This window comes from Callithrix jacchus, chromosome 13 (assembly GCF_049354715.1).
Source record: "Callithrix jacchus isolate 240 chromosome 13, calJac240_pri, whole genome shotgun sequence".
Lineage (NCBI taxonomy): Eukaryota > Metazoa > Chordata > Mammalia > Primates > Cebidae > Callithrix > Callithrix jacchus.
In genome coordinates this window covers 79,224,958-79,238,453 of record NC_133514.1, presented here as the reverse complement: position 1 = coordinate 79,238,453, position 13,496 = coordinate 79,224,958, and the positions used below count along the sequence as shown (strand labels likewise).

The window sequence follows — 13,496 nt, the reverse complement described above, 5'->3', positions numbered from 1 at the left end:
TGTAATCCCATCACTTTGGGAAGTGGAGGTGGAGGATCTTTTGAGGCCAGGAGTTCAAGACCAGCCTGAGCAACATAGTGAGACCTTGTCTCTACTCAAAAAAAAAAAAAAAGTGTTTAAAAAAATTAAGTACACATGTATTTGAGTATGCATAGAAAATATCCTGAGGGATACACTAGCAAAATTGAGCACCTTTGAGGATTGTGATTGGGGAAAAGGGCCTTAAATGGACTTGTATATAAGAAAAGTGTATTCGTTTCAAATTTTTTAAATATGTGAATTCTGAGATGATTATTTCTATTTTTTGGTGTTAGAAGATTATTATATGAAACGATGGTGGTGATGAAGGTAGCTAAATTTCATGTAGTTTTTTTTTTTTTTTTTTTTTTTTTTTGAGACGGAGTTTCACCATGTTGCCCAGGCTGGTCTCAAACTTTTGACCTCAGGTAATCTGCCTGCCTCGGCCTCCTAAAGTGCTAGAATTATAGGCATGAGCCACCACGCCCCGCCCAGATTTTATTTTGAATCATTGGCCTCAGTGATTCAAATAATTGTTCAAATAAATTCTCAACTTCAGTAAGAAGCTGATGGCTGTGGCCACATGGATCTCTCCTATCTCTTGAGTTTCTATTGCTTTTACAGTGTTAATGGCAGTCTCTTAGCACTCAGCTAGCTGTTCTCCAGTGGTTTCATGTGTTTTAGCAATTCAAGGGTAGAACCTAGGATTCTAGTTCTCTCCATATTCAGAGCACCTAGTGCCACATTGGCCACACCACATGATCCTCTGGCAACTTTGATTATTTGATAACACATTAATTTTCAGTATGAGGTTTCTTAATTCAATTTGTTTTAGAAGTGAGTCAAGAATTTTTTTTCTTGTCTTTTCTAGGAATGCACAATGGCAAGGAAGTTATCTATAATCTTGATCCTGACCTTTGTGCTCTCTGTCACAAATCCCCTTCATGAACTAAAATCAACAGCTGCTTTCCCCCAGACCACTGAGAAAATTAATCCAAATTGGGAATCTGGCATTAATGTTGACTTGGCAGTTACCACACGCCAATATCATCTACAACAGCTTTTCTACCGCTATGGAGAAAATAATACTTTGTCAGTAGAAGGGTTCAGAAAATTGCTTCAAAATATAGGCCTAGATAAGATTAAAAGAATCCATATACACCATGACCATGAGCATCACTCAGACCATGAGCATCACTCAGACCATGATCATCACTCTGACCATGAGCATCACTCAGACCATGAGCATCACTCTCACCATAATCATGCTGCTTCTGGTAAAAATAATCGGAAAGCTCTTTGCCCAGACCATGACTCAGATAGTTCAAGTAAAGAACCTAGAAACACCCAGGGGAAAGGAGCTCACCAACTTGAACATGCCAGTGGTAGAAGGAATGTCAAGGACAGTGTTAGTGCCAGTGAAGCGACCTCAACTATGTACAACACTGTCTCTGAAGGAACTCACTTTCTAGAGACAATAGAGACTCCAAAACCTGGAAAACTCTTCCCCAAAGATGTAAGCGGCTCCACTCCACCCAGTGTCATAGAAAAGAGCCGGGTGAGCCAGCTGGCTGGTAGGAAAACAAATGAATCTATGAGTGAGCCCCGAAAAGGCTTTATGTATTCCAGAAACATGAATGAAAATCCTCAGGAGGTAAGTTGAGAGCTGTTCATTATTTTAATATACCTGTGTGTCTGTCCTGTCTCTGCTACTAAAGTAAAAATAAAATGGTGAAGTTATTAAAAAGGGAATTTCCACCTTCTCAGCAAGGCACTTGGCACAAAGCATGCCTGCTATGTTGTAAACGTTCCCAATTCAGAACTTAGGGAATAGTTCTTTTGGTGAGTATAGTGCTGCCTCCTAAAATTTGTTCTAATATAGAATATAAAAAGAGAAAGGTATCAAGGTTATCTTTAGAGAAAGACTATAAAGGTGAATATTATTAATTAAAAAAATAGTAAATAAGGGGTTGAAAGCAGGAGTTAGAATCCATGTTTTAGAGAAAAGTGTGACTGGGGCTGAAGACCGCTGAGAATAGCACTGCTACCTCCTTGACAGAGGTCCACAATGACTTGAGAAGTGATTGAAATTGGAGCAGTTTCCAAGAATGTCTTGCTGGACAAGGGAAAAGTCTGGGTAGTGAGGTTCTGAGTTCATGTGGTTTTTCTAGATTAGACTTCCAGACTGTACATAATTCGCCTTGGCTGAGAAATGTCAATAACAAGGAATTGTGTTTAAGAAAAAAAAAGGAACAAGGAATTAGTTGATACAGTTTAATAAGTAAAACTTAAGTACTTTATTCAAACCAGCATGTGACTGTACTAATTCTGGAATAATTCTAGTAGTGGCCATAGCCATAGCAACACTGGGGATAAAGTGCTCTGAGTAGTATCAACTGAGAATTGTGGTGGGAGTTTCAAATATCTTTACAGATGAGAAACTGGTACTAAAGCCAGTTTTGAGTTGGTTTTTTTTTTCTTGGTTGGGGGAAGGATTGCACAGAGGAGTATCTTCAAACTAAGTTTGTCATCCAATTAAGTAGTTGAAAACATCTGCCTGCCGGTACAGGTTTGTTTTATTAACCAGCCTTGCCCTCCGCAAGAATCATCTGCATAATTTAATATCCTCTCATTGCAGAGCATTACTTTGCCAGGTATGTAGACAGAACTGAGTTTTTGCAAGTAGAGTCATTACTAGAAGAGGGGCATGTCTTGGACTTGTTTAGGCCAAGTAGGATGGCGTTAGTACTGAAGCAACATATTTCTCAATCTCTGATGAACACCATTGTGAAATTAAAGCTCATTTCCTTAATACATTTATACAGTGAGTTAACAGGCTTGTGAATCTCCATTTATCCTCATGCTTGTTCCACTTGAGGCTTTCTCCCTAGGTGACTGGTGATGTGCTGCTTCTCTGATGAAGTAGACAGAAAAGATGGGATGCCACTGTGGTGACATAGTATCACCAGGTAGCTGGAGGCAAGTTCCAAAGTGCTCAAAACAGAAGTTGATTTTAATTTGCATTAGCTTGGGAAAACAAAGAAGTAGCTTTAGTACTTTAGTAAAAAGGGTTATTGTGTCATCACACTACTCTGATGGGAATGCCTTTTGGTAATTTTCACTACTTTGTTTCCTTCAGTGTTTGAATGCATCAAAGCTACTGACATCTCATGGCATGGGCATCCAGGTTCCGCTGAATGCAACTGAGTTCAACTATCTCTGTCCAGCTATAATCAACCAAATTGATGCTAGATCTTGTCTGATTCATACAAGTGAAAAGAAGGCCGAAATCCCTCCAAAGACCTATTCATTACAAATAGGTAGAATTGCCTTTTTTATGTAAAAACAATTTTTAGTAGATACATGTATGTTGTGCTTTTCTTTAGACTTGCATCAGCCTATTTATTTTCCAGTATAATTCCAAATATGTCATCTTAGTTGTTCTTTACCTTGAATATGAAGAAAGCAAGGAAAGGTGTTAGACCTGCCCTTTAAAGAAAACCCAGAAAATAATATTTCAATTATGACTTCTCTGGGTTCATCCTACAAGAAGGTGTCAGGATTATCTGAAACTTGGGATTTTTATATCGTGTCGCACTGTTTGGGAGGAGGTCTCAGGTTCATCTCTGCTGCTTAGGAACCTAATACTGATATATTCTTGCTGATAATTAAAATTTAGGATAAACTCTTCTATAGTGCAGGGTTGCATTGCTCAAAAGTAATAAAGAAGAAATCACTGCTTTGTTTTCTGAGGACATTATTGAGTTCCTGGTTTCTTCTTCTCTTTTTTTCTTTTCATTTTTTCTAAAAAAAAATCTTTTATAATTTAGCTGTTATAGAAGTCTCAAAGCTCAGTTCCTAAGTGAGCTAGAGTTCATCCTTAGTAACCATTTTTTTTTTCCTCTTTTACCCCAACCTGAAGAATTTCCCATTAGGGCTATGCTCCTTACCTGGAGAGTTCTTAAGTACCTGTCAGGTTATTCATTTGAGCCAACAAGAGGTTTCTTGGTTATTGTGCTATTGTCACAATAGGTCCTATTTGTATTCAATTTGTGTGTTTTTATCTTTTCTGCTTTTATATGTGGCTTTAGGCTGCTCTCCAAAAGTCTTTCTTGTAAAGTTTATTAATTGTATAAATTTTTCTTTGCTCTGTTTTGTTTGACAGCCTGGGTCGGTGGCTTTATAGCCATTTCCATCATCAGTTTTCTGTCTTTGCTGGGGGTTATCTTAGTGCCTCTCATGAATCGGGTGTTTTTCAAATTTCTCCTGAGTTTCCTTGTGGCATTGGCCGTTGGAACTTTGAGTGGTGATGCTTTTTTACACCTTCTTCCACATGTGAGTATAGTAATTAATTTGTTGTGTTAGTATTTGATTATTCAACATTGAAAAAATAGTATCTTTTGGTTTATACTATTTTTTTGTATAAAATGTTAGAAATTTGGTCTAAAAAAGCTTATTTTAAAATATATTTGATAAGTGAAAGTTGTATTTTTGTGCTAGATCTTAATACGTCTGTAAATTTTGCTTTCCTTTTACAAAACACAAACTAATTTAACTTTTTGAAACTCACTTAATAAAAAGAGACAAATTCTGCCCAGCTATTAGTAGCAAGTTGAGTTATCTGCTTTACCTGTTAGTGTAATTGCCACAGAAATAAAATATGTGACCCTTTATGTACCCAAGAAACTTGGAGGTTTTTCTTCAGAGTTGAATGTATGTATGTATGTATGTATGTATGTATGTATGTATGTATGTAGAGTTTTATACTTCATGACACACAAAACAAGTTTGGTAAAGTTAATTTACTTTTCCATCAAATATTTTGGATAGGTGCTCAGTCAAAAAATATGTTTAAGTTCCCATTAAAGGTTTTCGGGTAAGTAGGCAAAGGAAATCACACCAGGCCTAGGGCACTACAAATCTCATGTTCCATTCAGTGGTGAAAGAAAACTATGTTGCTCTGACAAGCGCTCAGACCACCAGGCGGCAGATGTTGGGGAATACCTGCTGATAGAAAGTGGCATGTGTATGGGGTGTACTGTGTGATTTCCCCCAGTCTCTTAGTGGGTTCCACACCCTGATTCCGTAATGTGCAGTAGCAGTAGTTCCTACTTCATTTAGCTATAGGCTGCTAGGGCAGTGCACCTGGATCTCAGGTACCTGCCAGGGCCCAACATAGACACACTAGTCTTCTTACAAGGCTAGTCTGATAACATTGGTATGAACTTTTCAGTCGGAAATATAAGCAGTAGAAACTGTGCACATTCAGTCTAGTATTCCTGTTATATGTGGCCATGATAATTTGTCAAACATTGACAATGCTTAATATTTATGTATTACTAGGGTCACTGAAATGTATAAGAAGTGCCATAGTACATGATGCATTAATTTCTAGATAGCTAGCTATTCATTGGTCATTTTATTTTTAATGTCCTAAACTTCACCTCATCTCTGAAATATGTGAATAATTGCCTAACTCTGAATGATTTCAAATTTGGCCTTACTTAGCCAATTTTCTGACTTGTTATGTGAAACTGATGCATTTATAAATAACAAATTGTTTTGCCTTCAGTCTCATGCAAGTCACCATCATAGTCATAGCCATGAAGAACCAGCAATGGAAATGAAAAGAGGACCACTTTTCAGTCATCTTTCTTCTCAAAACATAGAAGAAAATGCCTACTTTGATTCTACATGGAAGGGGTTAACAGCTCTAGGAGGCCTATATTTCATGTTTCTTGTTGAACATGTCCTCACATTGATCAAACAATTTAAAGATAAGAAAAAAAAGGTAAGAAAAAGTATGCTGACTACTTACTATGCTTCAGACGTCTATAGTAGTACCCTAACTAGATTGTTAGACTAGCAGGCCTAATTGTATGAGCTTTATTTGAGATGGAATTCAGTATCCTTGAAGTACTTTTTGGTCCCAGAGATATTTATGAGAGGAATTTTCATATCTTAATAGCTCTAAAGTTTTCCATCTTTGCTATTCTCTTGAAACTCATGACAGAGTAGGAAAGGCCAGGATAAACATCCTGTGAGTGACCAGACAAGGTACCAGCAGGGCCTTAAAGACCAAAAGCATCATGGATACATGGCTACACCATCAATATTTATTAGTAGGAATGATTAACTGATGTGATTAATTTCAAATTATTTACCTAGTAGCTAACTGTTCTGTTTTCTTTTAAAGGGTATGTGACTTTTATAGGCTTGCCCTTTGCAAATTGAATCAGAAATGGTATGAAGTCAAACAATAGGCTCTTTCTTTCTGGCAAACACACACACACACACACACACACACACACACACACACACACACACTTTTGAGTTGCCTATGGTAATTTGCCACTTTTTATTTGATATGATCAGACAAGTCATTCAGAAGACTGTTAGGAGACTCTTAAAACTGACGTGGGGGCCAGGCGCCGTGGCTCATGCGTATAATCCCAGCACTTTGGGAGGCCAAGGCAGTCAGATCACTTAAGGTCAGGAGTTCAAGACTAGCCTGGCCAACATGGCAAAACCCCATCTGCACTACATATACGAAAAGTAGCCAGGCAAGATGGTGCATACCTGTAATCTCAGCTACTCAGGAGGCTGAGGCACAAGGATTGCTTGAGCCCAGGAGGCAGAGGCTGCAGTGAGCCAAGACTGCACCACTGCACTCCAATCTGGGCAACAGTGAGACTGTCTCAAAAAAAAAATAAATAAATAAATAAAAATTATGTGTTCACATCTCAACATTTTAATCTAACATAACACATCTGTACACTCATATTCTGGTCATTTGATATTAACCAGGATGTTTTTCGAGTTGGAGTTCTGTATTCTGTATCATCTTTTCTTATCAGCCATGCTGCTCTATCTATGATTTCCAATTTTGGTCTCTCTAAAATTGAACAAGAGGTTACACACTTAAAGCTATTCTGAATGTAGAATCTAGGTTTTGGAAATTAAAAAAAAAATGTATGCAGTGGTAGCCTTACATAATTTGATATCTTTTTTTAGCATCTTGCATTTGAATCTTCAAAGCATTCAGCTTTTGTGTTCACAGAATTAAGTACCCCCTACCAGGCACGGTGGCTCACACCTATAATCCTAGCACTGTGGGAGCCTAAAGCAGAAGAATTGCTTGAGGCCAGGAGTTTCGAGAGCAGCCTGGGCACAGCCAGACCCCATCTCTACCCCCCAAAAAAGAAGTAATTCCTTACATCATTTCATAGTTTGAGCAATGTGTAATTAAATTGTGCAATTACAGTAATAGATAGAACTGGCATGAAGAGATCTCAAAACTAACACAGTTGATTCTTGCTGAGCATAGAGTCAACTCAGAATCATCCACAGCTCGCTGTGGGAAACAAATGCATGTGTAAACAGGAGAGTATTTATACTAGGAGTATTTGCTCTTAGGGATTTTACATTCACCAAAATCTCAAATCAAAAATTTTGAACCCTCTCTTTAGTGGACCTAAATATAGAGAGAAGTAAAATAAGAATAGCTTTTTTTTTTTTTTTTTTTTTTTAAAGACAGGGTTTGACTATATTGATCAGACTGGTCTCGAAGTCCTGACCTCATGATCCACCTGCCTCAACCTCCCAAAATTACATGCCTGTAATTTTGGGATTACAGGCATGAGCCACCGTGCCCGGCCTAGCTTATTTATTCTCAATCAAGGAAGTCATCTTCTGTATTCCCATTGTCCCAGTTACTTCCCTTGGACTGTTTCTTAATTTTATTGAATAGTTTCTAATCTCATTTAATTCTCTCAAAAAGAAAAAAAGCTACTCATTATATGGTGAGTACTTTGAGCTCTTCAGGCATTTTTTACTAAGGGTTTTCCTTAACAGAGCCATCCTGCACCCCTGGGAGATCCCATATATCATAGTATCATAGTTTTAGGTCACCCACCATATATGGACTAGTTTATTCCTACTTCTTTTAAGTCCTCTGCAGTTATTCTTACTTTTTTTTTAAAAAAAAGGTCAATTATTCAGGGACACTTGGGGATGGGTTTTTTTTCTCTCTTTTTTTAACTGTACGTCTGGGTCAAAATGCCATAATTTATTTAACATTCTCCTTTCAACTTAGTTTCCAAATTTTACCTGAAGATAACTTTTTTCTTTTGTTAAGAGACAGGATTTTGCAATGTTACCTAGGTTAGCATGCAGTGGCATGATCATAGCTCACTGCAGCCTCAAACTCCTGGATTTAAGCAATCCTCTCACCTCACCCTCCCAAGTAACTGGGACTACAGGCTTGTGCCACCATGCCTGGCTTAGGATAGCTTTTCTTTAACTTAGTGCTCTTTAATCTGGGACTCCAAGAAATAGGCCCCCCGTTTTCTGATACGGAGTAATTTTTTTCAACTCTAGGTTATAACTCTAGATTATTAGTTGTAAAATCAATCTGTGTGTCATAACCAATATTTTAAAATGCAACAGCAATATTAGGGTGTATTATATATTGCTGTGTTTATATTACACATATTACTGTGGGTTGTAGTCAGAGTAGTTTGATGCTCTCTGCTTTAAAATAATATCTACTAGAATGTAAGCTCTTAAAAGCCAGGATCTCTCTGTCTTGGTTACAGCTCAGTCTCCAATGTGTAGAATAGTGTCTGGTACATAATAGATGGTCATAAATACTGAATGTTTAAGGAACATGAAACAGCAAGTAAGCAAAATTTCTAGGCGAAGACATCCTACAGAAGTTTTGCAGATGTTACATGTTCTCTTCCCTTTTTGAAATATGTTGAGTTTATCTTTTTTAAAGGCATCCAGATATTAAAGTTACTTAATAATTTTTAATCTAATTCTCTCAAAAAGAAACATACTATTATATGGTGAGTATGAGGAGTTCCTCAAACTTGTAACAGGCCATTTTACTTAGGACTTTTCTTAAGAGATTCATCCTACACCCCTGGGAGATTCTATATATCATATTTTTAGGTTACCTGCCTTCTGCTGCTTAAGCTTAACCTTCTGCTAGTGAAGGTTATTGTTCATGCTGAAAACTGGATAATCATCTCTGATACCCCCTCATTCCCATATCCAGTCAAGTTTTATTAAATATGTCCATGGTCTCTCCATTCCTCTCCATCTTTCTTGCTGTCATTCTAGTCCAAGCCATGGTTGTCTCCCACCTGAGTGACAGTTACTGCCTCCTAATAGGGGCCTGTCACATTATTTTCTTCCTTTCCCAATCTAGACTTCACAGAGCAGATAGTGATTTGTTTAAATGAAAATACGATGAGGTTGCACACCAATACTTAAAATCCTTCCCTTAGTGGCTCCGTTAGTTGTTGGACAAAGCCCACTATTTTCAACAGAGTTCTGTTGTCTGGTCTCCTTTAGCTGCCTCAGCCTCATCTCTGGCCACCCTCTCTGACCTAGTAGGCCATGCCACCTTGTACTTCTTTGAGTTCCAGAACAGTCCTCACCCCTTCCAAGTGCTATTCTCCCTGCCTGGAATGCTGCCTTCCCCACCTTCCCCAACAAACTCCTGCCTATCTTTTAGTCTTGCTGTGTTACATTTTTTTCAGTGGCCCACTAGAAATTATTGAGGCCATGTTATTAAACACTCTTAATAGCACTCTGTTCTTTTCTATTGTAAAATGTATCCAAAATTATAATCAAAGAATTGTATAATCATTATCTGTGTAAAACCCTTCTCCCTGTGGATAATAAGCTCCATGAGAACAGAGGCAGTATGTGTCTTGTTGTACTCCTAGTATTTACATAGGGAACATTGTGGGCCTTTAATACCTATGGAATGAAAGAATTGGTTAAACTGTAAGTTCTAGAATAATTGCCCAATAAGAAATAAAGCACCAGCATAAATGATTTGAGATACCCTGAATGCATTTATTTTTTAAAATACTTAAGTACTTTCTCTGATTGAGTCATTATATTCAGGATAAGGGTAAAGATATGTCTGTGTGTTTGCCTTTAAAAGCTCTTTTTAAAAATTTTTTTATTGCATTTTAGGTTTTGGGGTACATGTGAAGAACATGCAAGATTGTTGCATAGGTACACACATGGCAGTATGATGTGCTGCCTTCCTCCCCATGACCTATATCTGGCATTTCTCCCCATGCTATCTCTCCCCAACTCCCCACCCCCTGCTGTCCCTCCCCTATTTTCCCCCTCACAGACCCCAGGGTATGATGCTCCCCTCCCTGCATCCATGTGTTCTTATTGTTCAACACCTACCTATGAGTGAGAACATGCGTGTTTGATTTTCTGTTCTTGTGTCAGTTTGCTAAGAATGATGGTTTCCAGGTTCATTGATGTCCCTACAAAGGAAACGAACACATCGTTTTTGATGGCTGCATAGTACTCCATGGTGTATATGTGTCACATTTTCCCTGTTCAATCTATCATCGACGGGCATTTCAGTTGGTTCCAGGTCTTTGTTATTGTAAACAGTGCTACAATGAACATTCGTGTGCATGTATCCGTATAGTGGAACAATTTATACTCCTTTGGATATATACCCAGTAATGGGATTGCTGGGTCAAATGGAATTTCTATTTCTAGGTCCTTGAGGAAGTGCCACACTGTCTTCCACAATCGTTGAACTAATTTACACTCCCACCAACAGTGTAAAAGTATTCTGAATTCTCCACATTCTCTCCAGCATCTGTTGTCTCCAGATTTTTTAATGATTGCCATTCCAACTGGCATGAGGTGGTATCTCAATGTAGTTTTGACTTCCATTTCTCTAATGACCAGTGACGAGCATTTTTTCATATGTGTGTTGGCCTCATGTATGTCTTCGTTTGTAAAGTGTCTATGCATGTCCTTTATCCACTTTTGAATGGCCTTGTTTTTTTTTTCTTTTAAATCTGTTTTAGTTCTTTGTAGATTCTGGTTATCAGCCCATTGTCAGATAGGTAGAATGTAAAAATTTTTTCCCATTCTGTTGGTTGCCGATTCACTCTAATGACTGTTTTTTTTTCCTGTGCAGAAGCTGTGAAGTTTAATTAGGTCCCATTTGTCTATTTTGGCTTTTGTTGCCAATGCTTTTGGTATTTTGGTCATGAAGTCCTTACCTATGCCTGTGTCCCGAATGATTTTGCCTAGATTTTCTTCTAGAGTTTTTATGGCGTTAGGTCTTATGTTTAAGTCTTTAATCCATTTGGGGTTAAATTTAGTGTAAGGTGTCAGGAAGGGGTCCAGTTTCTGCTTTCTGCATATGGCCAGCCAGTTTTCCCAACACCATTTATTAAACAGAGACTCCTTTCCCCGTTGTTTGTTTTGTCAGGTTTGTCAAAGATCTAATGGTTTTAGATGTGTTGTATTGCCTCCAAGGCCTCTGTTCTGTTCCATTGGTCTGCATCTCTGTTTTGGTACCAGTATCATCCTGTTTTGATTACTGAAGCCTTGTAGTATAGTTTGAAGCCCAGTATTGTAATGCCTCCCACTTTGTTCTTTTTGCTTAGAATTGACTTGGCTATGAGGGCTCTCTTTTGGTTCCATATGAAGTTTAAGGTGGTTTTTTCCAGTTCTATGAAGAAGGTCATTGGTAGCTTGATGGGGATAGCGTTGAATCTGTAAATTACATTGGGCAGTATGCCCATTTTCACGATATTGATTCTTCCTAACCATGAACATGGAATGTTTCTCCATCTGTTTGTGTCCTCTCTTATTTTGTTGAGCAGTGGTTTGTAGTTCTCCTTGAAGAGGTAGGTCCTTTACATTCCTTGTTAGTTGTATTCCTAGGTATTTTATTCTCTTTGTAGCAATTGTGAATGGCAGTTCATTCTTGATGTGGCTCTCTTTAAGTCTGTTATTGATGTATAGGAATGCTTGTGATTTTTGCACATTGATTTTGTATCCTGAGATTTTGCTGAAGTTGCTTATCAGTTTCAGGAGATGCTGGGCGGAGACGATGGGGTCTTCTAGATATACAATCATGTTGTCTACAAATAGACAATTTGACTTCCTCCTTTCCTATTTGAATACCCTTTATTTCTTTTTCTTGCCTGATTGCTCTGGCTAGAACTTCCAATACTATATTGAATAGGAGTGGTGAGAGAGGGCATCCTTGTCGAGTGCCAGATTTCAAAGGGAATGCTTCCAGTTTTTGCCCATTCAGTATGATACTGGCTGTTGGTTTGTCATAAATAACTATTATTTTGAGATACGTTCCGTCAATATCTAGTTTATTGAGGGTTTTTAGCATAAAGTGCTGTTGAATTTTATCAAAGGCCTTCTCTGCATGAATTGAGATAATCATGTGGTTTTTGTCTTTGGTTCTGTTTATGTGGTGAATTATATTTACAGACTTGCATATGTTTGCGTATGTTGAACCAGCCTTGCATCCCCGGGATGAAGCCTACTTGATCATGGTGGATAAGCTTTTTGATGTGCTGTTGCAGTTGGTTTGCCAGTATTTTATTGATGATTTTTGCATCTATGTTCATCATAGATATTGGCCTGAAGTTTTCTTTTCTTGCTGAGTCTCTGCCGGGTTTTGGTATCAGGATGATGTTGGTCTCATAAAATGATTTGGGAAGGATTCCCTCTTTTTGGATTGTTTGGAATAGTTTCAGAAGGAATGGTACCAGCTCATCTTTATATGTCAGGTAGAATTTGGCTGTGAATCCGTCTGGACCTGGGCTCTTTTGGGGTGGTAGGCTATAATTGCAGCCTCAACTTCAGACCTTGTTGGTCTGTTCAGGGTTTTGACTTCTTCCTGGTTTAGGCTTGGGAGGATGCAAGTGTCCAGAAATTTATCCATTTCTTCCAGGTTTACTAGTTTATGTGCATAGAGATGCTTGTAATAATCTCTGATGCTGGTTTGTATTTCTGTGGAATCTGTGGTGATATCCCCATTATTGTTTTTATTGCATCTATTTGGTTATCCTCTCTTTTGTTTTTTTATTAATCTGGCAAGTGGTCTGTTGATGTTGTTGATCTTTTCAAAAAACCAGCTCCTGGATTTATTGATTTTTTTGAAGCATTTTTTGTGTCTCTATCTCCTTCAGTTATGCTCTGATCTTAGTTATTTCCTGTCTTCAGCTAGGTTTTGAGTTTTTTTGATCTTCCACCTTTGAAGATACAGTGTCAATTTTAGATCTTTCTTTGCTTCTCATGAGGGCATTTATTGCTATATATTTTCCTCGAGACGGTGCTTCAAATGTGTCCCAGATTTTGGTATGTTGTGTCTTCATTCTCGTTGGTTTCGAAGAACATACTTATTTCTGCCTTCGTTTCATTTTTTTATCCAGTCAACATTCAAGAGCCAGTTGTTCAGTTTCCATGAAGCTGTACTGTTCTGAGTTACTTTCTGAATTCTGAATTCTAACTTGATTGCACTGTGGTCTGATAGACTATTTGTTATGATTTCCATTCTTTTCCATTGGCTGAGGAGTGCTTTACTTCCAATTATGTGGTCAGTGTTAGAGTAGGTGTGATGTGGTGCTGAGAAGAATGTATATTCTGTAGATTTGGCGGGGAGAGTTCTG

General features: G+C 38.0%; 1 protein-coding gene across 3 annotated transcripts in view; it reads left to right on the top strand.

The window, feature by feature from the left end:
• SLC39A6 (solute carrier family 39 member 6) overlaps positions 1-13,496 on the top strand; it is a 34,064-nt gene that overhangs the window by 1,455 nt on the left and 19,113 nt on the right. For all 3 annotated transcript variants that reach the window (XR_013525852.1, XM_008979717.5, XM_002757169.6), the window contains exons 2-5: positions 890-1,672; positions 3,158-3,338; positions 4,184-4,353; positions 5,591-5,809. Coding sequence is in view for 2 of the 3 variants with exons in the window: in XM_008979717.5 (XP_008977965.4) it covers positions 899-1,672; positions 3,158-3,338; positions 4,184-4,353; positions 5,591-5,809 (1,344 nt within the window). In the remaining variant the exon portion in view is untranslated. The remainder of the gene's footprint in view (positions 1-889; positions 1,673-3,157; positions 3,339-4,183; positions 4,354-5,590; positions 5,810-13,496) is intronic.